Genomic DNA, 27,100 nt, shown 5'->3' with positions numbered 1-27,100 from the left:
CAGAAAAGGGCAATAAAAATTATTAGGGGTATGGAACGGCTTTCGTATGAGGAGAAATGAATAAGATTGGGACTTTTCAGCTTGGAAAATAGACGACTAAGGGGAGATATGATAGAGGCCTATAAAATCATGACTGGTGTGCAGAAAGTAAATAAGGAAGTGTTCTTTACTCCTCATAACACAAGAACTAGGTAGGGGTCACTGATGAAATTAATAGGCAGCAGGTTTAAAACAAACAAAGGGAAGTATTTTTTCACTCAACGCACAGTCAACCTGTGGAACTCTTTGCCAGAGGATGTTGTGAAGGCTAAGACTATAACATGGTTCAAAAAAGAACTAGATAAATTCATGGAGGATAGGTCCATCAATGTCTATTAGCCAGGATGGGCAGGGATGGTGTCCCTAGCCTCTGTTTGCCAGAAGCTGGGAATGAGCGACAGGGGATGGATCACTTGATGATTACCTGTTCTGTTCATTCACTCTGGGGTACCTGGCATTTGCATTGTCAGGAGACAGGATACTGGGCTAGATGGACCTTTGGTCTGACCCATTATGGCCGTTCTTATGCTGTGTGAATAAAAACAATCTATAGTTTTGTATCTGGTGGAAAAACTAGAAATCCAAACCACAAAAGTAGCTCAATAGTTATTTCATTTCACCCAATTAGCATTTTCTACTTTCAGAAAGAAATGTGGTCCAAGAAGACACACCTCTTGTTCATCTTCAATCAACAGTTCAACTGGGCTTATTCTGGAATCCCACAGAGAAAATGAAGTTTGTTAAATAATTGCACAGAAAACAGAGAAAACAAGAAAAGTGGTTCTCAATTCTCAGTGTTTGTGAAGTTGGAGGATTTACTCTTTGATGAGTTTGGGATCTAATCTGCCACCCATGACATATGGCTAGCTACAAACATAGGTAACTGCTGCTAATTTTAATGGGAGTTCACTCACATTAATTGCCTAGATGTCACTAAGAAGAATAACATTATAATGAACTTGCAATGTTTGTTTTTAACTTCCTGTTCAGACAAGGATATTTGTTATTTCCTTGAACAAACACTCAGTAGTGTCAATTGTATTAAATATCTTTGGAGGAATTTCTGATTTGACAGTGAGTTGGTGAGTAGCATAGGATGAAGCTGAAGAAAAGAAAATTTAGCCTAGATACCAGGAATTATTTCCTAACAGACAGATCTATTATACTGTGGAACAGCTTCTTGAAAGAAACAATGGAAGCCCCTTTGTGTGGGTCATTTGAAACTGGCTTGGCAAAGTACTAAACAGAATAACCCTGTACTGGTAAGTGATGGATGAGATTAACTTCAGAGTCTTTTTCATCTCTGTTTTTATGGCATACACATTATTTTCTAATATTCATCATATAAATACATTGAAAAATATGTGGTCCATCAAAAGATACTTGAAATAATTTGAGTTAATTAAGAGGCTAGGGACAGAAACAACTTTGAAGGTTCACAAGAATGTTAGTTGAAAACAGGTATTGTACAGTTCATATTTCTGTAAGTCTAGATGTGGAAGACATTTGAAAACAGGGAAGGAAGTCAAGGGCTGTTGTTAGTTTACACTTTCATTTTATTGTTGATTCTCAGGCAGCGCAAGGGTAGTGAGAATAATGGAGAGGTTGTTTAGACCTGGACTATATGAACTGGGAATGATGGATGAGCAATGCCTCCAATGCTTCTGACTAAATAGGAAAGACATCTTAAGCCTCCACGACCTGTTCTCTGAATAGCAGGAGACTAGATCAAGACAAAGCCATTCCGGTTTACAGAAAGTACTGCCTGTCTGTTTTGTAACAGGCTTTCACAAGCTAGTAAAGTTACTTAAGAAAGTTAAGTGCAGTAAGAGGTTTTACACTAATATGAAACCAAACCAGGAACTTTTTAACAATAATATTCTTAGGCCACAGATGTATAAAATTGTTTTTGAAATGTTCGCTATTTAGAAGTACTTTATGTATATTTTCTGTGTATCTTGACCGCCACCTTTTGGTCAAAGGATATTGTTTTTAACAAGCACTTTTATTACAAAAAGATCTGTCTTTCAGCACTCTTAAAGGCAACAGTATGTGCAATAAGATAAAAATACAGTTTTACAGGATCAAAACTTTACAAAGATAAAATAGGAAAAGAAAAGGCACAAAAAAGGACAGATGATAAAATATAAATTGTTCTTGCTTTATCCTATATTCTTGATTCATGGACAGGTTCCTTGCTGTTTATTCACACCCTTCTGAGATAATGAGATTGAATATAGATTTATAAAACTCCCATGGGTGTGTCACATTTGGAGCAGGAGTTCATTTGAGCTTTCCCCTTTAGAGCAATGTCTCCCTCTGTTTATTTTCTTTTGATAAATATGTTTTTCTGTCCTATCATTGTTCAAATTATTTGTTCTGTGTACAGCACCTAACACAATAGGATCCTGCTCCTTGATTGGGGATCCTAGGCATGCCTACAGTACAAATAATACATTGTAATAATTGTTGTTATGTTTATAATGTGGTACCATCAAAAAGCTGAGCAAGTTGGGATTCCATTGTGCTAGGTGCTGTACAGATAGATAATAAATGATCATTCCTGACCAAAGAATATAAAATTAAAAAAAAATCTAAACTCTTCTTTAACTTTTTTCAGTCTGAGTAACTTGTAACAATCAGCAGCATACAGGACTCCCCAGCAGCCAGAGAGCTGCAGGCAGCACCCACATCACCCTCCCATTAGTCGCAGCTCAGGCAACACATTATCAGAGACAGGGATGGGCAGGCAGTGGGAACAGCTGCATCACCACCACATGCTCCAGTTATCTCCAGCTAATATATGGTTCTTAAGAGTCCCTCTCTAGCTGGTGCAAGTTAAAGCAGCCTCCAGGCTGTTCTACCCTGTTCTGGGGATAAGGCAGAGAATCAGGAGTTGTAACTGGCTCCCTGCCAGTCCTGCCCCCCAATCCCTCACCACCACCACTCACAGTCTTCTGCCCCCAGCAGTCTCAATAGAAAATCTGCCCCATAAAGTCTAAGTTGGTGTCATTTGTGTACTGAAGTGAAGGAAGCAAGTATAAGTTAAAGTAGGGGGCAGGTTACTTTAATGTCCACCTTATACGTGGTATAATAAATGGCTATTACACGACAAGACCCTCTGAAAGCTGAAGCTAGGGCAGAATGTGACTGTTTACTTATTAAGCAGTGTGTCAAACACACAGCATCTGGTATCAGAGTTTTGTAATCTGTACTGCTTGCCAGTGCCTTTCTGCATGAGTGCAAGGGGCTGATTTGAACATAGAAAGCCCTAACAGAGGAAAGGCATTACATGGAGAGGTAAAGGGTCAGTACAGTGCTGCTCCCGAGGGTGGACCTATTACCCCTTGCTGCTGGCTATGGATACAAACTGAGGTGCTGCAAATTTGCTTTTCTAGGGGCACTTGTGCCCTCGTGCTGAAACTTCTGTGGCAGGCTTATTGCCCCTAGTCTGTTCACCCAGGCAAGTGCAGCGTTTGGCAGGCACAAGTCACGGGCTCCCGCATTTGCATAGCTCTTTGAGAGTCTCAACTGATACAACAGCCTTGATCCTGCGAGTGCAAAACCCCAAGTTAGAACTCTGACAGCATCACCTATATTGTTTGGGAGTACTTGGGATGCCACTGCTCAGGATGTTCCTTTTATCCGGATAAACAGAGGGCTTCAGACTTCTAGGATCAGAAAACTTGCAATAAACTCACTTTAAAATCTAGTTACAAGATTTGTCAGAAGTTCCCATTGTTATGTGTAAGATTTGATAAGGCAGAGGGGAGCCTCCGCCTGCTCCCCTGAGCACACCGCCACCACTTGGCTTCTCCCTCTCCCGCCCAGGCTTGCCACGTGCAAAAAAGCTGTTTCGCGCGGCAAGCCTGGGAGGGAGGGAGGAGAAGCGAAGCGGCGGTGCACTCGGGGAAGGCGGCGGTGGAGGAGCGGAGGTGACCTGGGGTGGGAAGCGGTTCCTTTACCTCTCCCCTTACTTTCTGCGCTCCCCCTCGCTCACCTCCATTCCACCTGCTCCCCTGAACGTGCTGCCTCTCCCTCGCCTGAGAGGGAGGGGGGAGAAGCGGAGCGGCAGCATGTTCAGGGGAGCAGACGGAGCGGAGGTGAGCGAGGGTTGTGGAGGTTGTCGGGGAATGCAGCACACCCGTGGGAGGAGGCGGGGCTGGGGATTTGGGGAAAGGGGAGGGATAGCTCAGTGGCCTGCTAAACCCAGGGTTGAGCATTGGCCTGCTAAACCCAGGGTTGTGAGTTCAATCCTTGAGGGGGCCATTTAGGGATCTGGGGCAAAAATTGGGGATTGGACCTGCTTTGAGCAGGGGGTTGGACTAGATGACCTCCTGAGGCCCCTTCCAACCCTGATATTCTATTATTCTAAGGGGCGGAGTTGAGGTGGAGCCAGGGTCGGGGCAGGGGACATGAAAAAAAAGCAAGGGCAGCCAAAAAAATTTTGCTTGGGGTGGCAAAAATCCGAGAGCCGGCCCTGGGGCCAGTGTTCCATGAGGAGCCCAGGAGAGGTGAGAGGCTCAAGCCTGGAGAGGAGCAAAAGATGCTTCAGTGATTTTTGTTTGTTATTTTGAGCTTTACTGAAGGGCCCAGGGAGAAGCTCTGGGATCTGCTACTCTGGAACAAAAAGTGCAATTTTTGTTGAGTTCTGTGGTAAGTTGGAAGGAGTTTGCTGCTGGCCTGGGAGGAGCCAGGTGAAAAGCCTTTGAAGAGGCCAGTTGGGAGAAGCCAGTTTAGGGCCTGTCCAGTTACAATCAGACTCCAATATCCCAGAAGCAAATTGAACTTTTAAGTGACCTGGCTGGAGGGCTAGGCCATGGGAGATCCAAATGGAGATGACCAACAGGAGGAGGCAACCAAGAGGAAGGCCATGCAACCAGACACAAGGAGGTACACAAGGAGGTGTACCTTCGACAGTGAGTTGCTTCTAGGCACATGGGGCTCAGTATGGGGAGGGACCTTATTAAAAACCCAGATCAGAGAAAAAAGTGTCCCAACTACTGGGCTGTGAATATACTAGAGTGGGTCTTCCCTCAATCTCTCCTATTGAAACTGTTCTACTTTATATAAATAATTAAGCAGTCATGGAAACTTGGGTCTCCCACCTCCCAGGGAGTTTCCTAGCCACTGAGTTATAGAGTCATTCTTAAGTTTTCTCTGGTCCGATGAATATTTAATTATTTATACAAAGTGAAATGGATTGAACAGAAGAGATTGAGAGAATCCCACCCTTGTGGTGACACTGTCCTGAGCGTGGGAGATGTGTGTTCAAATCCCTGCTCCAAGTCAGGCAGAGGTGGGGTTTTGAATGTGGGTCTCCCACATCCTGTCTGAGTGCTCTAACCACTAGCTACAGGTTAGAAAGGGTCACCAAGGCCACCATTTTTTGTGAGAAAGAGCTTAGGCATCTAACTCCAGAAGCGGTTTTCTGGCTGTGAATCCTGAACAGAAATAGGTCCTAGGTCCCTTTGAAGAGTATGAGTTTGGCCACACCCTCTTCTCAGCATTTCCTTTTGGCTAGTTTAGGTGGCTTCCCAATCAATGTGCTGACTTCTGTTAATCCCTTAACCTAGACATCTAACTCTCTCTGTGCATTGTCTGAGTAGTCTGAAGACTTAACTCGGCATGTGGATACCATTAAGTGGTAGAGCACTAAACATCAGATCTTGCAATGCTGAGCCTAAGTCCCCCTTTGTGGCTATAGCCCAATGGGCCAGATTCCACTATGTGTTCTGGACTCTTTGCGACATTCTAGTGGTACAACTCAGCCTGATCTAGCCAGCAGAGAATTTCTTTGACATGAGAGCCTCTCTGTGCACACCACCGACACCCAGCCATGTTTCATCTCTTTCTCCTATGCTGGGGCTATCTCCAGCTGCAGATAGAATTGCCACTTGTCTCACTTTTCCCTGGGATAGTCCCTACACCAGGGGTGGGCAAACTTTTTGGCCTGAGGGCCACATCGGGGCATGGAAATTGTACAGCAGGCCATGAATGCTCACAAAATTGGGGGTAGGGGTGTGGGAGGAGGTGAGGTCTTCGATTGGGGGTGAGGGCTTTGGGGTGGGGCCAGAAATGAGAAGTTCAGGGTGCGGTAGGGGGCTCTGGGTTGGGGTGCAGGGGGAGTGAGGGCTCTGGGGTGGAGCTGGGGTTGAGGGGTGGGAACCCAGAGGGACAAAGGATTCCCGCCTTATGCAAAAGATATATAAGTGGGTGGAACAGAACAAAGGGGGCGGCCATCATGAGGAATCCCCTAGCTACCACCTGAGATGGAATAAGGGCTTTACCAGGGGAAAGGATATTGCCCAGACTAGGAAGGTGTCCAGACTGTGAAGGAATCTTATTGAAACATCTCTAAGGGTGAGATTTTACCTGTATTCAGTTTTATTACTGAATTAGGCTTAGATTTGAATGTTCTATTTTATTTTGCTTGGTAATTCACTTTGTTCTGTCTGTTACTATCTGGAACCATTTAACCCCTACTTTCTGTATGTAATAAAATCACTTTTTACTTATTAATTAACTCAGAGTATGTATTAATACCTGAGGGGGGGCAAACAGCTGTGCATATCTCTCTATCAGTGTTATAGAGGGTGATCAATTTATGAGTTTACCCTGTATAAGCTTTATACAGAGTAAAACTAATTTATTTAGGGTTTGGACCCCACTGGGAGTTGGGCATCTGAGTGTTAAAGGCAGGAACACTTTTTAAGTTGCTTTCAATCAAGCCTGCAGCTTTGGGGCATGTGGATCAGACCCTGGTCCGTGTTGGAGCAGACTGGCATGTCTGGCTCAGCAAAGCAGGGTGCTGGAGTCCTAAACTGGCAGGGAAAGCAGGGGCAGAAGTAGTCTTGGCACATCAAGTGGCAGTCCCAAGGGGGTCTCTGTGATTGAACCCATCACAGCGTGTATATCCACATAAGGATAACACTATACTATTCCTACTAGTTACTTCTTTAGCTCAGGTGGTAGCAATCTGTGCTATTAATCTGCATGTCCTTAACTCAAACACTGATAAAGAGCCATTGGTAAAAAATAGCATGTGATCATGTCATTAAAGATTGTACCATAATGCATATGAACAAAGGGGATTTTTTAAGGTTACACGGGCAACTTTATTTCTGGTATTTCCTAACCTTTGAGTACTGGACTATGCAAACTTATAATTGTTTCACTATTTGGTTTTTGAGTATTTTTGCATGTCATACACACACCTTTGTCACCTCTTGTCTGGATTACAATAATACAATATACCTGGTCATGAAGCCATCAGCTCTTAGGAAGTTCCAGCTATTACAGAATGTTTCATTTTCTCAGGAATATGGGATACTGCAAGCACATCAAACCTGTCCTCTACTTTCTACACTGGCTGCCCATAGATCACTGAGTCAAGTTCAAGGTCTCAGTTGTTATCTTCAAATCAAATAAGTATCTTAGATGTCTGTATACTAATGCGAGAAGTATGGGGAATAAGCAGGAAGAATTTAAAATGCTAGTAAATAAACACAACTCTGACCTAGCAGGCATCATGGAGACTTGGTGGGATGATATGCATGACTGGAATATTGATCTAGAAGGATACAGCTTGCTCAGGAAGGGCAGGTAGGGAAAAAGGGGAGGAGGTGTTGCCTTATATATTAAAAATGTATACACTTGGACTGAGGTTGAGATGGAAATAAGAGACAGACTTGTTGAAAGTGTCTGGGTTAGGATAAAAGGGGTAAAAAACAAGGCTGATATCATGGTAGGAGTTTACTACAGACCACCAAAGCAGGAAGAAGAGGTGGATGAGACTTTTTTTAAACTAACAATCATCCAAAGCACAGGACTTGGTGGTGATGCGGGACTTCAGCTACCCAGACATCTGTTGGGAAAATAACACATCAGGGCACAGATTATCCAACAAATTCTTGGAATGTATTGGAGACAATTTTTTTATTTCAGAAGGTGGAGACAGCTACTAGCGGAGAGACTTTTCTAGATTTGATTTTGACAAATAGGGAAGAACTGATTGAGAATTTGAAAGTGGAAGGCAACTTGGATGGAAGGCAACTTGGGTGAAAGTGATAATGAAATAGTAGAGTTCAGGATTCTAAGGAATGATAGGAGGGAGAACAGCACAATAAGGACAATGGATTTCAAGAGGGCAGACTTCAGAAAACTCAGGGAGTTGGTAGGTAAAAATCCCATGGGAAGCAAGTCTAAAGTGAAAAACAATTGAAGACAGTCAGCAGTTTTTCAAAGAGACATTAAGGACACAAGAGCAAACTATGTAACTATGTAATGCAAACTACGTAGGAAAGCTAAGAAGTATGGCAAGAGACCATCCTGGCTTAACCAGGAGATCTTAAATGATCTAAAACTCAAAAAAGAGTCCTACAAAAAGTGGAAACCTGGTCAAATTACAAAGGATGACTATAAACAAATAACACAAGTATGTAGGGACAAAATTAGAAAGGTCAAGGCACAAAACGAGATCAAACTAGCCAGAGACATAAAAGGAAACAGAAAAACAGTCTACAAATACATTAGAGGCAAGAAGAAGACCAAGGACAGAGTAGGCCCGTTGCGCAATGAGGGGGGAAAATAACAGAAAATGTGGAAATGGCAGACGTGCTTAATGACTTCTTTGTTTCGGTTTTCACCAAGAAAGTTGGTGGCGATTGGACATCTCACATAGTAAATTCCAGTGAAAATGAGGTAGGATCAGAGGCTAAAATAGGGAAAGAACAAGTCAAAAATTACTTAGACAAGTTAAATATCTTCAAATCACCAGGGCCTGATGAAATGCATCCTCGAATACTCCAGGAGATGTCTGAGGAGATATCCGAGCCATTAGCAATTATCTTTGAAAAGTCATGGAAGACGGGAGACATTCCAGAAGACTATAAAAAGGGAAATAAGGACAACCCGGGCAATTACAGACCAATCAGCTTAATTTCTGTACCTGGAAAGATAATGAAGCAAATAATTAAGCAATCAATTTGCAAACACCTAGAAGATAATGAGGTAATAAATAACAGTCAATGTGGATTTGTCAAAAACAAATCATGTCAGACCAACCTGATACCCTGTCAAAGAAAGCTAACAAGCCTTGTGGATGGGGAAAAGCAGTAGATGTGGTGTATCTTGACTTTAATAAGATGCTTTTGATACTGTTTTGCATGACCTGCTCATAAACAAACTAGGTAAACAAACTAAGGAAATGCATCCTAGATGGAGCTAGTATAAGGTGGGTGCATAACTGGTTGGAAAATCATTCCCAGAGAGTAATTATCAGTGCTTCACAGTCATGCTGGAAGGGCATAACGAGTGGGGTCCTGCAGGGATCAGTTCTGGGGCTGGTTCTGTTCAATATCTTCATAAATGATTTAGATAATGGCCTAGAGAGTACAGTTATAAAGTTTGTGGACAATACCAAGCTGGGAGGGGTTGCATATGCTTTGAGGATAGGATTAAAATTCAAAATGATCTGGACAAACTGGAGAAATGGTCTGAAGTAAATAGAATGAAATTCAATAAGGGCAAATGCAAAGTACTCCACTTAGGAAGGAACAATCAGTTGCACACATACAAAATGGGAAATGACTGCCTAGGAAGGAGTACTGTGGAAAGGGTTCTGGAGGTCATAGTGGATCACAAGCTAATATGAGTCAGTGTAATGATGTTGCAAAAAAAGCAAACATCATTCTGGTATGTATTAGCAGGAATATTGTAAGCAAGACACGAGAAGTAATTCTTCCGCACTACTCCGCTCTGATCAGGCCTCAACTGGAGTACTGTGTCCAGTTCTGGGCACCACATTTCAGGAAAGATGTGGACAAATTGGAGAAAGTCCAGAAAAGAGCAACAAAAAATATTAAAGGTGTAGAAAACATGATCTATGAGGGAAGACTGAAAAAATTGGGTTTGTTTAGACTGGAGAAGAGAAGACAGAGGGGATATAACAGTTTTCAAGTACATAAAAGGTTGTTATAAGGAGGAGGGAGAAAAATTGTTCTTAATCTCTGAGGATAAGACAAGAAGCAATGGGCTTAAATTGCAGCAGGGAGATTTAGGTTGGACATTCGGAAAAACTTCCTGTCAGAGTGGTTAAGCACTGGAATAAATTGCCTAGGGAGGTTGTGGAATTTCCATCATTGGGGATTTTTAAAAGCAGGTTGGACAAACACCTGTCAGGGATGGTATAGATCGGGGTAGGCAAACGTTTTGGCCAAGGGCCACATCAGGGTTGCAAAACTGGAGGACCAGGTAGGGAAGGCTGTGCCTCCCCAAACAGCCTGGCCCCCACCCCCTATCCAACCCCCTCCCACTTCCCACCCCCAACTGCCCCCCTGAGAACTCCCCAATCCATCCAACCCCCCCCCGCTCCTTGTCCCCGACAGCCCCCTCTCAGGACCCCCACCCCTAACCCCCCAGGACCTCACCCCTCATCCAACTCCCCTCCCCTGACTGCCCCAACTCCTATCCACAACTCTGCCCCCAACCACCCCCCAGGACCCCATCCCCTATCCAACCCCCTTGCTCCCTCTCCCGACTGCCTCAATCTCTATCCATACCCCCACCTCCCAACAGGCCCCCCAGAACTCCCATGCTTATCCAACCCCTCTGCTCCCTGTCCCCTGACTGCCCCCCCAAACCTCAGCCCCATTCAACCACCCCCTGCTCCCTGTCCCCTGACTGCCCCCCAGGACCCTCTGCCCCTTATCCAACCCCCCAGTCCTCTTATCATGCCGCTCAGAGCAGCATGTCTGGCAGCCGCACCACCCGGCCGGAGCCAGACATGCTGCCATGCTGCCCTGCAGGAGCGCACAACCACACTGCCCAGAGCACTGGTGGCATGGCTGCCGGGAAAGGGGAACAGCAAGGGAGGGGTCGGGGGCTAGCCTCTCTGGCCAGGAGCTCGAGGGCCAGGCAGGACAGTCTCTTGGGCCATGGTCAGAGTTGAGCAAACTTATTAGGAAACTGGATGCTTCAGCTCATTGCTAAAGAGCTTGGCACCACTACACCAGTCTGAATACAATGAAGCTCATGTAGTGATTGGCAGGGTTTTTCCCCCCAGTCAAATGGCTGTTTGATGGCCTCTATATAAAGTGAGTTTGGTGGGTCTCCATTCCAGCTCCCATTATCACAAACTCACCACCACCCATCACGCTATTTGGCAGACTCAGCAGAGAAGCCAAGAACTGCACGATCTATGAAGAATGAAGGACCCCCTCCTTAATTGGGAGGTACAGTTGCTACCTCTCAGATTAGGGTTGGTGGTCTCACCTCATGCTTTTGGATACCCCTGATGCTAAAATATGGTGAAAATAGCAAGCCATTCCTAAACAGTGTAGTTTACCAGAGAGTCCTAGCCAGGCAAGTTAGCAGAAGACAAGGGCAATAAATATTTTTAGTGTGGCTTCATAATTCCTGTACCTAAAGTCCTGTTTCCCTGACCTCAGTAGGAATCAAACAGCAGGAAATAGTTCCTTTCTTCACATCCCAAGTCTCTTTCAGCTAGCACTCTACCCAAAAGCACCCTTGCTTAGTTTTTCCTCAGAATCATGCTACATGTGTATCTCTCACTGTCTTTGCTTCCCTGTTGCCTTCACTATCTGCTTCTGCTAGGTTGCTGCCTCTTCTCTCCCCCTCTCACAGAGTGACTGGTCCCTTTAAAACCTGTGCATCTGGACTGATTACCTGCTGCCTAATAGGGCTTACAGGAAGGCACCTGGGCCTTGTAAAGGGGGAGACAACTGTCACTAGTTGTTAGCAATTGCCTGCAGACACTGCAGGGAGTAAGAAGGTTCTTAAAGGACCCTGAGTCAGCAGGGAGAAGATACCAGGTGGGAGGGCCTGTAAAGAAGGCCAATCTTCAGGCTAGAGGTGCTGGGGGAAGAAGGAAGCTGTGTTTTGGGGAGGAGGGGCTGGGCCTAGCTGAAAAGGGGATAAAGGCTTTTTAACTTTGTTTTCTTTTGAAAGACTGTGTAGGACTTAATAAATTGGACTCCAAAAAGGAAAATGCTTTGAATATCTGGCCTGCTTGGACTTTTTATGGTACCCTGAGTGAAAGGGAAACTGAGGCAGATGCTCCTGAGCCATGCTAGGCTAGAAGGGAGTACTACAGAGCAGGTATACCCTTTGACACCCCTACATACAAACATACAGCTGCAATCAAATCCATCCTTCCACCCTGATGGTTGTTATCAGAAACCCGGGACACATCTTGGACTGCATAGTCTAGCCACTGCCCAGGTTTGCAAGCAGTCTAGTCCTTTGGTAGTGGTTTTCCATTGTTTCACCTTTCACTAAACAAAGGGTCACTTAATTGTTCCCTTGTTCAGCCTGACTGGAAGTTGGCTGTCATAACCAACAGCTTCAATGAGATAGTATGATTACCCAACCCCCAGCCAAACAATATTAGTCATGTGATAAGTAACTTAATAAATGTAGCCCAGATACCACTAAACTAGTCAATTGAGAATTTCTAATGAGAGTTTTGCCATTGATATCTATGGGAGCATGACCTCCTTTGGACCTTAATATTTAGATAAAGACTGAGCCAGTTCTCTGTACATACACCACCACCCGGAGCTGCTTAAAGCAGTCATGTGCCTCCACTCATGTTCCTACCGCTAGATGTCACCCTGACAGTAATTTTTAAAGCGTGACAAAGAGCCCGAAAGGAGAAAAAAAAATTATATCCCACCAGGTAATTTCTTATCTGCCGCCCGCCACACGGCTCAGCGCGGACGACCTTGTGCTCCGTAGATCCACACCAAATCAAAGGCGAGAGGCGAAGAACGTTTTGTACCGATGTCAGTAATTTCCCAAATGCCAACAAGATAATCCACAGTCCTAGTGTGAACGCAATCCAGAGCTAGTCTTCTGAATGCATCTCCAAGGTGGGTCAGCTAAAAGGGGCCAGATCAGGGCAGACTTTGAGCGTGAGGATTACGTTGGCAGAGACAGGGCTGGAGACGTGCTATTTGTCAGCAGGAAGGAGACAGGTTTGGCTGGCAGCAGGGTTCGGGGAGGGAGATCGGAACGGAACGTGCAATTCGGACGAGGCACGTTGTCGGGAGGGTATCTGTAGGGAGGGTATTTGGCAGGCAGCGGGGCAGGAGTCGTTTCCTGGGTGTAGGTTTGGGACCGGAGGAGGCAGGCATTGGGGTTTAGATTTATTTTTATTTATTATCGGTGTAAAGGGAGCGCCTAAGTTTGTGTTCTATGTGGTAGGGCAAGAATATCTGGTAAGAGGCAGAGACAAAGTGCAGAAAGGTTAGAGAGGAAAGCGTTGGAGGACCCCTGCAGGACAATTGGCGACGATAAGGAAAAGAAGACAGGGAACAAGGGATTATCTGCCACTGTTTCAGGACCCAGATTTTCAGGGAGCGGTAAGAACAGCTCAAGACGTTATCTATTTAGGCAGGGAAATTTCGGGGGGAGGCAGGGAGGGCCCCAAACTGGCAGGATCTGGGGCGCTAGCTCCGGCTTTTTGCGCCACTGTTGCGCTCGGATGCAGTGAGGTGTCTCGCCTTCTGTCTAAGAAGTACAATTTGCAGGGTGAGAGCCAAAAATTGGCTGCATCCCGCGGGACCTAGCTGCCAAATCCAAGGATTAGTGGCACTGACGTGCCAGGATTCATGGGGCACTGAACGGCTTTGGGGTGAGAGGAGCGGCTACATGTGTCCGCACTTCCCACATTAGAATTTGAGGGGCGGGGGCAAACGTGGTTGGATCCAGAAAAATCCAGCAGCCGGATCCGGGGATCTCTGTACCCGGGCGGCATGGGGCTAGGGCTTTTTGGTGCAGCAGGCGCGGCGAAACCTGGTCTCTAGTTAGCCCTTACCATTTGAGGGCTGTGTGGACGAAAATCAACAGGATTCTGGCAAATCCAGTTGTCACCCAGCCCCAGCGGAGGCGGGGTGGAGCCGGCTGGATGCAGAAGGCGGAGCTGGGAAGGAGGAGGGAGGCTGGGCACGCTGAAGGCTGGGCATCAGACTTGCAAGGTCGCGTGTGGGCTGCGCCAGCGCGCCTTGGGATTTCACCCTGGCCTGAGCCTGAGCCTGGAGACCTAAACCGAGGTAGAAAGTGTGTAAGTAACTTCAGTTTAATCTCTGCGTTTTCTAACAGCTCCGCGTTTGTGGCTGGGGTACGTTCACACAGACAAACAGCCGCAGTCGATTCGCTTTCTCCTGCCTTGCCCTGACTAATCAAAGACTTGCTGAGCTGAGCTACTGGTGGGCCCTCGGGAGACTGTTAGAAACTCAGTCCACCCGTTACAACCGGAGCAGGAGGAGTCCTGAAGAGCAACCTCTAACTTCACTTCACTCCAGAGTCCCCTTCTCCCTTCCCCACTCCAGTGCTAAATTCAATCAGTACCTTCCTGCAACTGGTGACTCAGAAATCGCTGTAAGAATTGGTTTTATAGCCCACAAAGGGAGAGGAGTAAACCCCCGACAAAGGCTTGTTTGGTTTAGTTTTCCAGGCTTTAATCTGAGCTGCCTGTACAGAAGTTGCCCGAGTCTTGGGAAAATGTTTCCAGGCAAGGCTCCCTTTTGCAGTCAACACCCTAATAAATTTGTTAGTCTCTAAGGTGCCACAAGTCCTCCTTTTCTTTTTGCGAATACAGACTAACACGGCTGCTACTCTGAAACCGTCATATTTCCTGTGTCTGCCAGTCTGACTTTTCCACCCTGCTGGGTTGGCTGATTGGAACAGATTTTAGACTGTTTCTGTGAAGAACAAAGTGAAATGCTTGTTCACAGATTGTCCTACATCCTCACCTGGGTTGCTTTAATTTTAGGGACAGTGTCTCAAAACCTGGAAAAAGAAAAGCAGTACTTGTGGCACCTTAGAGACTAACAAATTTATTAGAGCATAAGCTTTCGTGAGCTACAGCTCACTTCATCGGAAATGCATCCGATGAAGTGAGCTGTAGCTCACGAAAGCTTATGCTCTAATAAATTTGTTAGTCTCTAAGGTGCCACAAGTACTCCTTTTCTTTTTGCGAATACAGACTAACACGGCTGCTACTCTGACACCTGTCAAAACCTGGAGAAGATCTAATCCCGTTCTGACTGTAGTGGAAACACTGAACAATACCTTAACTATTCCAAATACTGTGTATTTCTCACTAGACCTTCTGCAAAGTTCAGAACAAAAGCTTTGCTAAATGCAAATGTGGAAAGTTCTTTTCTTTTTTTTTAAATATATCCAAACAATGCAGAGAGTTCTCTAAAAGAAAAACTTTTGGTTCTTGAAACCTATGCTGTAATTTTGCAAATATAACAGCAGATTTTCAGATGTAACTCCCACAGTAGGTTTTAATCATGTTTATTATTTCTCTTTTCACAGGGCCAAGTCCTGCAGTCCTTACTCTGGAAAATCTCCCATTGACTTCACAGGTAGCTTTCCCTGAATGAGGGCTGCAGATTTTGGACCCTAGTTTGTTTATTTAGCATAATTCTGAGTCAGCTTTCATGTTGCAAAATGGAATGATCACATCAGAAGGAAACCTATCATTTGGTTTACCAGCTGAGCTCAAAGTGGACAGCAAACTTTATATTCAACAGCAGGAGCTTGTCCCTTATGGTTTTAAATGGTTTTACTGCTTCACTGTAGAAGGTGGGAAGTTGAGCCGACATGCAGTGAGGACAGGAGTTACTACAACACTTTTGTCATACAATAATAATTATGATCTACTTAGCCAAATGTTTAGCTATTTTCTCAACCTCTGGGCTTTTAAATATAATTTTCTTTGTCTCAATGGGTGCACTGGAGTTGGCTGCTTCTTACCAATTCATTTAGCATTTACCACTAAGAAGAATTATTAATGTCTCCTATTATGGACCCTCCTAACCCACAGCTCATTACTGGACATTCAGCCAGTATTTTATTTCATTAATTCTGGCTCAAGAAAACAAGTGAACTTTCATGACCCATCCTCAATGATTCTTTATATGCAGCTCCACAGCTGAGACATATGTTGCATTGGATGAGAACATGCATTCATTCTCAGTTTATTTTTCAGTATTGCTTATTAAGGAATGTTTTTATTTCCAGAAAACTGATAAATTGGCTTCTGTTACTTTTGCAACAACAGCTGTCATCCCAGCTGATAGCCATCATAGTAAATTTCACTACATCCTCCACAATATCACAGACCTTTAATTGCTGGCAGGTATTGTTGGGATTCTCATTTCTAGAATGTGCCGTATCAGAATAAGAGCTGCATGTTTTAATGCATGAATATCACTTGCCCATCTGTCTTTCCAATCCAGATCGTGCTCTTGGAAATCTGTGTGAATTGGTACAAGAAAGGATGATTAGAGTGGAAGCATTGAAACCAAAAGAGGATAGTGCTGCAGGCCCTCATCTCTCTCCATTTTATCCCTTCCTCACACCTTAACCTCACTGTTATGGATTGACATGATCATTGCAAGTCCATTCAACTTGCTCAGCTTTACCTGTTCTGCCTCTAATGTCTCAGACAGAACTGAGTGGTCTCATGATCCTCATTCTGCCAAGGATCAGGAAAAAATTAAAGGAACTCCAGTTAGAGCCATGGGAGCCCCAAAGAAGCATGTACCACTCTAAAGCCACGGCTGAGTGTCACTTCCATAGGAGGCAAATGGTTCTGAAAACATATGGCAAATGAAAACTATGGTCATTTCTGCATTTCAGTAAAGTAACGACAAAATTGCAGCAGTGCATTTGAGTACTTGATGACTTACATCCTGTAGTTATTTTTCAGGGTTCCGCTGTAATGGAGAGCAGGAACACTCTGGATCAGGATGAAGTTCAGAAACTGGAGCCTGGGAGAAATATGGGAAACCGTAACAATTCGGTAACATACATATTAAAAAAAGCTCATATGCATCATGCAAATGTTTTATCTCGCACCTGGGTGGTTTTGGAGAATTAACTGTTTCCATAACGTGGGGATCTCATCAGCTCATCTTTAAGTCTTGTAACAATATTGTCATGAGGAGATAAAAAGATAAAGACATTTCATTCTGTGTAGTCAGAGATCATGCTTAAATACACAGTTTGGGCCAGTGGAGTGGCAGCACAGTTCAGAGCTACATGAGGGATTTGAGTTGTGCCCTATTAGCTGAACAAAGCACAGTCGAAATCATTTTATTCCAGTAAGAAATCCCTAAACTCCCCCTTTAAAATACAGTCTTTTTAAAGTAGTTGTCTCACAATGAACATTATGTCTTCCTCACTGCCCCCAAAAGAAAAGTTCAGCAAAAAAAAAAAAATCTTTTCCAGCAAAAATTTGCCTCTGTAGGAGGAGGAAGCTGGACTGGGAGGTGCTCTGCAACTGTGGGGCCTATTTCTGAACCTCCCTAAAGTCATGTCTCTGGGCAGAGTTCCTCTGGGAAGCAGTGGGCACGGTCCAGGGTTGTCTGCTCAGTGTCCACCTCTGACTCCCTGCTTTTAACCCTGTGACCCTCACTCCCTTGCCTGTTTCTTTCATTTGTTTCCCCACCAAATCTGCTTGAGGCCTGGGACAAGTAGTTCCTCCCCTTTGGCTGGAGGGAGGGGCCTTTAGATGTGGGCAGGCTTGTGCCTGCCTTTCAAACTACCTCTTCAAAAGGTCAGAACCTCTGGGCCAAGTTCACAGATGAATCTTAATGCATATAATTTACTCCACCTTCTGTCCTCTCAGCATGTATGTTACACCAGTTCAATCTGCCTCTGCTCACCCTCTAGAGCTGCTTACGGAATGTCTGCACTGCAATTCAAGATGTGATTGCAGCTCAGGCAGACGTAGCCGCGCTAGCTTTACTCACGCTATCATTGTTAAAAGTATCAGTGTAGATGTGGCAGCATGGGCTAGTGATGGGAGTAGGTACTCAATGACCCCAGCGGGCTTGTACAGCCCATGCTGAACCCTGAGCTGCCACATCTACACTTCTGTTTTTAGCCAAACTAGCTAGATTAAAGCTAGCCTGGTTATGTCTACTTGCGTTACAGTCACACCTCTGATTGCAGCGTAGGGATACCCCTAGCCTAATGGAGGCTGTCTAATGGAGTCTGTCTTCAGAGGCAGACAAGCTGAGCTTTTACTGTAGGATAACTAGCATGTTAGCTGTCCCTCTGTAAAACCTACTGGAGACAAGGCATAAGGTAAACTAGGTCAAACCCCAGAGGAGGGCTGATCTCACCATCACATAGTAACAATGGCGAGTACCTTGTCTCCACTTAGGATTTTACAGCGAGATCACTATGCACACCTGTTATCTCGCTGTCAAAAACCCAAATACTGTTCTGTCAGTGAAGACAAAGCCTTAGGGTATGTCTGCACTTTGAGCTGGTAATTCCACCCCTAGCTCCCAAGAGACATACCCTCGCTAGCTCTGATGGAGCTAGCATGCTAAAAATAGAGTGTAGCTGTGGTGGCAGGAGGAGCTAGTTTCCCCAAGTATGTGCTGCAGTCTTGGACAGTTGCATACTCAAGCTGGCTACCCTTCCTGCTGCTCAACCAACCCCTCATACCACTGGGACTACATTCTATTTTTAGAGTACTTACTCAATCATAGCTAGCACAGGTATGTCTCCTTGAGCTGGAAATTACACTCCCAGCTTGAAGTGTAGACTCGCACCCAATTACCAATGGGCTACATGCTGTCCCGCTTCGCACATCCTCTCTGAATTTTCCCCTCTGACTTGTGCCAGCACCATTGTCATATGGAGCAGTCTGGCTCTTGAGAATGATGCTGGATGACAGCTGTGAACCTGCTTTGGGAGCATAGGCACTGACTCCATGGGTGCTTCGGGGCTGGAACACCCATGCTAAAAAATAGTGGGTGCTCAGCCACCAACCAGCCACCCGCCAATCAGCTGCTTGGTGGGTCCCCTCCTCCCCTGCTCCACCTCCTCCCCCCAGCGCCTGCTGCTGATCAGCTGTTTGGCAGCGGGCAAGAGGCACTGGAGGGAGGGGGGGCAGAGCAAGTGGAAAATGCAGAATGAGGGCAGGGTATGCTTGGGAGAGGGGGAAGAGAGGCGGCTGGAAAAGACAAAGCAAGAGTGGGGCCTTGGGGGAAGGAGCAGAGTGGGGGCAGGGCCTCTGGGCAGAGCAGGGGTGAACCACCCACCCAGAAAGAAGAAAGCTGGCACCTGTGTTTGGGAATCCTCCAATGTCCTAACGTGAGGCAGATTTAGAACTTCCAAATTACTGTTGCTAATTATTTTTTCCCAAATCTAGTACAGAGACTCTTCTTCACTGAGTTCTGGACATATGCCAAGTTAGATGTCTTCAAACGGAACCAGTTCTGGCTTATTTGAGGCTTTATTTTATTTGTAAGGGATTATGAAGGGAGACACTCCTTTTGGATTGTGAAGAATAAATGTAATTCCCCACCCCCACACAAACTTTTACCAGCATCCCATCATTGCATAGATATAAAAGGAAAACATAAATTCTAATGTGTTTCCCTCTCCAAGAGGTAATAACCACAGGACAGTCTTTAAATTTACTGACTGTAATGCATGCTATAGTGTTATGCTGAAGTTTTGGCCTAATTTTGCTCCCACCAAAGTCAATGAGAGTTTTGCTACCAACTTCAACGAAAGTCAATCAAGCCACGCCTACCTGGCAGAAGAAATTTCAATTTTGTAGTTGAGATGATCCAATTTCACATCATTTGTGAAGGGGGAAATGAGGCAGAAAACTATTAGATCTTATGTGTATCTGGTGAGAGAGGAGGGCACTTGAGCGTGGAGTGGGCTTATGTACACTCCTAGCTCGTTGGTTTCTACCATCTGTGAACCATCAATCAAAAAATTTTCAATTTCTCCTGCAAATGCAGTTAAAATATCACTGGCTGACTAGAATGTTGTATTATACAGTCTCTGGCTTCCATTGCCATGTGCATTGTTTGGGTTACATTATTAATCTGTGTCTTGAAATTTATCCCTCTTATCAGAAGAGGTCATAATGAAATTTTATCTTGTGGTAGTTAACTTCCTGGAATGAAAATCTATTCAGAAACCACCTTAGAGGATGAATAGGGAACGAGAAAGCTAGATTTAAATTGCCTCAGCCCAGATCAGCTAGGTACCTAAGTATCTGAGAGGTGAAACCTCACATGTTTGAGCTGTCTTGTCTTTGATAACTATTACGTTACTGTTTGTATAATGTAAGGGAAATGTATGGTGAAAGGGCAATAATACAGGAGTCTAACACGATTGATGGATTCTTTAATCTCTTAAACTTGACACTTTTTTTTTTTCTTTTTATCCTTTTCAGAATACGAATTTGCAAGTCACCTACACCCAAGAAGCAGTTGCATTTTTTCATTTACATCAAACACATCATTTTGATGGGTTTGAATACCCTTCAGATCAATACTGCAAACGGGATCTCTTCCCCAAATGGCACTTGCCACTGAAGATAGCATCTATAGCCTCATTGCTAATATTTATCTATACTTTTCTGAGAGATGTCGTCCACCCTTTTGTCACTACTAGTGAAAACACTTTCTATAAAATTCCAATCCTGGTCATAAACAAAGTTTTACCAGTGGTTTCAATCACCCTTCTGGCACTGGTTTATTTACCAGGAATATTAGCTGCAGGTTTCCAGCTCCACTACGGGACCAAGTATAAACGATTTCCACAGTGGCTGAATGGGTGGATGTTATCAAGAAAGCAACTTGGCCTTCTCAGTTTTTTCTTTGCCTCAATGCATGCATGCTATAGCTTGTGCTACCCAATGAGGAGATCTTACAGATACAAGCTGTTGAACTGGGCGTACCAACAGGTATGACTGGGTCCAAATATCAAACTAAAACTTCTTTATTGACAGAGTCCTGATCTCACATCTACTCAGCTCACACAGAGAAGCCTGTGAGGAGAAAGATTTTCATTTGAATCTGAAGCAGCCGCCACAAAGCTCTTTGTTTAAAAACCTATGGGCTAACCCACAAAATATATATTGCTTCATTTAACAGGCCGGGGTATGTTAAAGTGAAAGAGCAGAATCTAATTGCTAAAGCGTGAAACTAAAAGTCCCATCCTCCAGGTGTCAATCCCGGCTCTACCAATGAATCTGCAAACTCTTGAGCAAGTCACTTCCTCTGTGTGGGTTTGAGATTAGTCCTCCATAAAACAGCTACAATCATACCTGCCTCACAGGTAATTAGTTGTTTGTAAAGTACTTTGAGATCCTCATCTGACTGTCTTCCTGTCTATACAGCTCCTGGTACTAATCCCAATTGCCATTGTCCTATATATAACAAATAAGTGTGAAGTGGTGTTAGTCTTAAAATCCCATCTCAGCTTTCTGCTGGCTAACAGCGTAGATGTGTGTGACTCAAAGAGGGTAGGGCGTTTCAGCTTCTTGAGAATTTTGCATATGCACAAGCACTTTGCTCCAGAATTTACAAAAAGCTGGCCTGCTGGGAATTTCCCTGGCATTAGAGTATCCTCAGGTAGTGTAATGCTGCTAAGCCACTCGCAGCCCTGGTATAGAGAGTGTCCTGGCGCCATGTCAGGGCAGAATGACTGTGACTGGAGCACACTGCATTGTGATGATCCCTACCTGATGCAATGGCCTCTAAAGGGCTTTTGCTGGCAGCCATAAATTAGAACAACCTGGAGAATCAAGGTCCTCTGAAGTCTAATCCTTTCCTCTGTACAGACCATTGTTTTCAGGGCAGCTCAATGGGCCAAGTGTAATTTTTAGAGCTAAATAGCTATCCTGGCAGGATAACAAAGTAATTGAGAATGCCTGCTGATTAGCCCCTTAAAATAGTCCAGGTTAATATATTTCCTGTTAGAATCTTCCAAATATGGTATTTAGCCATAGGTGGAATTTTGTTTGTGAAAGTATAAAGATTCTCCTCCTGTGAAGTCAGGTTACAAAGGCTGCAGGACAAGTCTCCTCTGGGTCAAGGCGTTGCTCAAGTCAGTAAACACTTTTCAATCTAGGTGATTTTCCTTCAGCATAAACTGATGCAACCTTTGTCATCAGAAGTAAATAACCTAAGAGGTAAATGCAGAGATTTGGCTGCGTTCCCATTTCTAGGGCAAAAGCAAAAGAAAGGGAGTGAAAACAAAGTTCAGTATTTCTCTTGGCTTATGGCTAAATGACTCTAATGTAAATAACTACAATTCTTGGGAACAGCAAGATCCTGTGTCAGTCTGTCACTTTAAATGTGATGTTCTTTTGGCAGGTCAAGCAAAAAAAGGAAAATGCCTGGATTGAACATGATGTCTGGAGAATGGAGATTTATGTGTCTCTAGGAATTCTGGGACTAGCTCTGCTGGCCATACTGGCAGTAACATCAATTCCATCTGTCAGCCATTCTTTGACCTGGAGAGAGTTCCACTATGTTCAGGTATACGTAAACAGTGCATGTGATCTGTGTGCTCTTGGAAAATTTTATATTATAAATTAAGATCAGCAGTAATAGCCTTTCTTTAAAATATCAGAACATCACAGTGTTCATGGAAACCAGTCTGAAAGTTTATTCAGTGTCCTTTTGCCAATTGCTTTGCAACAAATATTCTACTTTTATTTGTTACTTGGCAAAAAAAGAAAAGGAGTACTTGTGGCACCTTAGAGACTAAAGCTTATGCTCAAATAAATTTCTTAGTCTCTAAGGTGCCACAAGTACTCCTTTTCTTTTTGCGAATACAGACTAACACAGCTGCTACTCTCAAACTTAGCAAAAAAAGATTAACATATTGGTAGGCTACAATGTTGTTGAAGATTAGAGATTGTTAATGACAAGGAGTATCCCCACACCTGTAGGGCACTAGTTCAGGTGTCACCAACTTGATATTCTTGGTTATAAAAAATCAGATGGCTGTTCCATGGCCTACTGCATGAGAAATGAGACTGTGGGCTCAGTGCAGTCCATCACAAAAAACACCTCCACAATTTGCACCTTTGTTGGAGGCTTGATCTTAAAACCAAGTATTAGAAGGGTGTTAACATGAGATTCTTTTGAGTCCAGAACAGGATCACGCTATGTTGGCAGGGCAGCAGAGAGGCATTTGTACTGCCACATCCTATATTAAACCATTAAGATCCTTGGGACAAGCCAACTTGCATTCAATATAGGAGACAAGGTAGGGGGAAAGGCCACTTTTCTGCTCCACTAATCCAGAGGCTGGCCACTGACAGTGATAGTCACTTGGGGATCATTCCATTGGCCAAGTATCATTGCCATAAAAGGCATTTCAGTAATACCTTGGCCCATTCCTACTGGCCCAGATATGCCTTGATGTGCCTGAGCAGCACAAAGGTGGGTGGGCAAGGATGAGGTCCTTACCATAAACATAGGCTTTCACTCTTCCTCTCTAGCAAAAAAGGTGTATTCAAAGCAAAGGAATCTAGTTGAAAAGGTAAGGGGTCAAATTCTGCCCATAGGTACACCTAATCAATCTTACATATGTACCAAGCTCAGCATCCACATGTGCTTGCTTCAACCACCTAAACATCAGATTAAGGGGCTGGGGTTTTCCTCCAACTTACATTAGCATTAATTTAAAAAGACTCCTCTGAAGTCAGTGAGGTTATACCAGTGTAAAACTGGTTTAGCAGAGTGGTGAATCAGGCCCTGAGCACCTAAACATGAATGTTTGATTACCTATTAAGCACTCTGCATTAGGTCATCAATGAGTATCTCCTGACAGTGAAGTGATGGGGGATCATATATACTGTAATATGAGATGCAATCAGTTGTGGGGAAAATTCTCAGGTGTATAGAGAGTAGCTGGGGAAAGGTAGTCAGAAGGGGCCTCTACTTCACTATTTTGGCTATTCATATTAAAGTAGGTATCCCTTTTTGACCCAACCAGTAAGCCAAGATTCAGGATCTAGAGGATTGTTTCAGTAGAGGAGAAATAGCTGATACTTCAGTGTTTCTCTGATAAAATTTTGTTAATTTCCAAAGAATGTACATAAAGTCCCATTTCCCTGAACACAGCAGGAATCAAATAGCACAGGACAGTTTCGTTTCTCTCAGTTCCAGCCAGCACTTAGCCCAAAAGCTCTCTCAGGGACACATTCCCAGTGCTGTTTCTGACTGTGCCCTTGGCCTTCTACTGCTTGTATCTCAGCTTCTGTGGTGTTTTTCCTTCCCTCCTGCTTTTATCACAGACACGCACATCTTCACTAAAACAATATCCTGTGAAACCCCTTCACCTATGTGACTCTGTTTCTGACCTGTCTTGCGTCTGCTGTTCTTTTGAGTAATGCTCCTAGTGTTTCAGCATCCCGGTTCTCTAGAGGAGCTCAATAGCTTCTTATGCTGCCCTAAATGAAAGGGCAGCAGTCATGCCCTTCTTCTTCTTCAACTAGGCATCGCCCAGCCCATACCAGCAGCAAGGTAAAGAAGCCCATCTAACCAGAAGAATAACACTAATATGCTAGATTAGTCTTGTAAACAAATAATGCATCAATCTGATTATGTGAAGGGATATCTAGAACATGAAAGTGCAGTGTATGATTTCCCAGTGATTACTATGAAAAGTTAAATTAAAAAAAAAACAATTTTTGTTTTCACGGAAAATTCAAATGCAGTGGTGCTACTAGTACTTTTCTCTCTTAGGGCCCGATCCTGAATTCCCTGAGCATCCTAAATCAAATCCAGTGACGTCAGGGGGAGTTATTTCTGTATGAGGAAAGCAGCACCGAGCTCTTCTACAGTTATTAAATGGGGTGGTTGTGTTTTTCATTGCATGGAACATCAGAAGTTCCTGATTGTAATAATTTGCTTTGCAAGAAATTTTAAAAAAAAAATCTATCTTTGTTCTTATAGAAATAAGGGTGGAAAAGGCCTAACAAAGCATCAAGTCACATCCATCCTCCTGCTAATGCAGGATAAAAATGGCATGTGGGGAAACTGAGCTGATATCAAGAATGAACTTATGTCTTCTGAGGAAAGTATGATTTGTATGTAGCATCATAGACCACCCATCTCTCTTGACATCTCATTTATACTGCTGCTACATGGAAAAGTTGCAAAAATGTGCCCAATCATTCTCCCATTAAAGTCAAAGAGAATTTTGCTACTACTTTGATGTGTGTAGATTGAGCCCCTTAGTTACTGAATTAATGATCTTTGATCTGATCAAAAGCCCAGTGACTTTTGTGGGTTATGCATCAAGCCCTTGGTGCTTACGACGTCTGCCTAATAAAGTACATTTTTTTACTGTTGTTGGAAAAAAAAATAAACTTGTGTTCTTTTCTCTTTCCAGAGCAAGATGGGGTATTTAGCTTTGCTGCTATGCACAGTTCACGCATTGGTATTTGCCTGGAATAAATGGGTTGACGTAAACCAATTTGTGTGGTACACCCCCCCTACATTTACGATAGCCATTTTTCTTCCTATTATAGTCCTGCTTTGTAAAAGCGTCCTGCTTTTCCCATGCCTTAGGAAGAAAATCCAGAAGATCAGATGCGGTTGGGATACTAATACAGAGATGAATAAAACACAGATGACTTCCAGACTGTAGATTGAATGAGTATTTATCATGCTGCCATGTATAGATTTAATGAGCTCTATGAAATGGTCACATGTTGGGGGGGCTTTTGCATGCATTGGTTAAATACTACGTGTGTATTTTTCATTTCCACTTTTGTTTGGGGGTGTGGCATCTGTGTTCTCCTCTGACTTGATCTGGGCTACGGGAGTACCCTTTACTGAGACAGTGGATTGAATTGGGTTCCTCAGGCATTCACTCATTTCTTTATTCTGAGTCTTATGCTGTTTAAAATCCAATTCTTCATTTCCACAAGTAATACAATCATCAGCCATAGGGAAAGGCAATCACAAATCACTGCCTGACATGTTGACTACAGAAGGTCAATAAGATAACAATTTGAAAGAACCAGCTCTGACTCTTATACTGTAGAGGGTGTTTCCCAGTGCTTGTTATGTTTAAGGTAGCACATGTCACAATTTTTTCCCCATTCTTTTTTCCCCTCTTTTTTTATTATTATTTTTTCCTATTTGCTTCTTTATTTATTTTTGAGGCTGAACATCTTCTATGCTTTCAGCAGGAGCAAGCAGAAACTTACACATGTGCTTAACTTAACTCTCATAAGTCCTCCCAGTGACTTCAGTGGGGCTGCTCACATGAGTAAAGTTAAGATCATGCATAAGTGTTTGCAGGATTACCTTTATTCTGTACCCCAGGGTGATTTTATTTTTCAGTTAAGCTCTTTTAGACACTTCTGACCAAATAGGGTGGAGTGGGGGAGAAATGTCAGAAAATAAACAACGCTTTGAAATTTAGCATTGACATAGTCATTTCTGAGACTTTTTAAAATATGAAATCAATTCTGAATATACTTAATCAAAACTAATGAATCCTCACATTCTCTGTGATAGCAGCAGCTGATTGAATGATATTAGTTGAATGATTCACTTGACAAATGTCAGGATATTTTTCAAATAAATTATGCAGTGACTACTTTTTTTTTCATTATTCACCCAGCGTTAGCTCCATCACTGCCACTCTCCTGTTTAGGCTGACCAGGGAGCCCAGAACAGGTGCTGATTATGCCAGGCTGTTATTGGGACCAATGAAATGAGAGTTGTAATTGCTTCACTGGACCACACACAACAGACACACAGCATGCACGTGGCAAAATGATCCCAAAAAACTCTCTAAAAATCAGAAACAGGAGAAAATTGATGATTGGTAAAAAGGAATGGATGTAGTGTACACTATACATGGATCCAGTATACCTTAAAACTAATTCGTCTACTATACCTTAATGGATCTAGCATACATAGCAAAACTAATGGATCAGTTAACATTGCTGTAGGGACAGTATATTTTACATTTCCTGTCTTTAATCTTTCATTAAATATATTAATATGTTACTTTAGTACAAGACAGAGGGGAGTGGTTACCTCTGTACTTCATTGACTAAAGAGAAAGTGGATAACACTATTAGTAACCATGACTGATCTGTACTTGTAGTGTCTAAAACACAAATATATTTTAATATGTTCAGTGTTTCTAAACCCACTAGCCTCTTAGAATCACACTGCCAAGCTGTCATTGTGTATAAAAGTCAGTAGTGCCAGACTGATGG

The 27,100-nt window shown here is 43.6% G+C and overlaps 1 protein-coding gene across 10 annotated transcripts; it reads left to right on the top strand.

Annotated features, from left to right (window-relative positions):
* Window positions 1-3,757: 3,757 nt before the first annotated feature.
* Window positions 3,758-26,478, top strand: STEAP1 (STEAP family member 1). Of its 10 annotated transcripts, none has more exons than XM_043509354.1 (6): window positions 3,758-3,770; window positions 12,933-14,114; window positions 15,388-15,437; window positions 16,787-16,879; window positions 20,291-20,803; window positions 22,218-22,599. In XM_043509354.1, the coding sequence occupies exons 2-6, from the start codon at window positions 13,970-13,972 to the stop codon at window positions 22,440-22,442; spliced, it is 1,026 nt and encodes a 341-aa protein (XP_043365289.1). In that variant the 5' UTR covers window positions 3,758-3,770; window positions 12,933-13,969; the 3' UTR covers window positions 22,443-22,599. The 10 variants fall into 10 exon arrangements, with proteins under 10 accessions (XP_043365289.1, XP_038246768.1, XP_038246764.1 ...); XM_043509358.1 differs by lacking the exon at window positions 3,758-3,770 and adding an exon at window positions 24,603-25,263 and having other exon boundaries at window positions 13,455-14,114; window positions 22,218-22,382; XM_043509359.1 differs by lacking the exon at window positions 3,758-3,770 and adding an exon at window positions 24,813-25,263 and having other exon boundaries at window positions 13,456-14,114; window positions 22,218-22,382.
* Window positions 26,479-27,100: the final 622 nt, after the last annotated feature.

The sequence above is a fragment of the Dermochelys coriacea genome, chromosome 2 (assembly GCF_009764565.3).
Source record: "Dermochelys coriacea isolate rDerCor1 chromosome 2, rDerCor1.pri.v4, whole genome shotgun sequence".
Classification (NCBI taxonomy): domain Eukaryota; kingdom Metazoa; phylum Chordata; order Testudines; family Dermochelyidae; genus Dermochelys; species Dermochelys coriacea.
The sequence above is the reverse complement of the archived record's forward strand: the minus strand, read 5'-3'. Positions and strand labels throughout refer to the sequence as shown.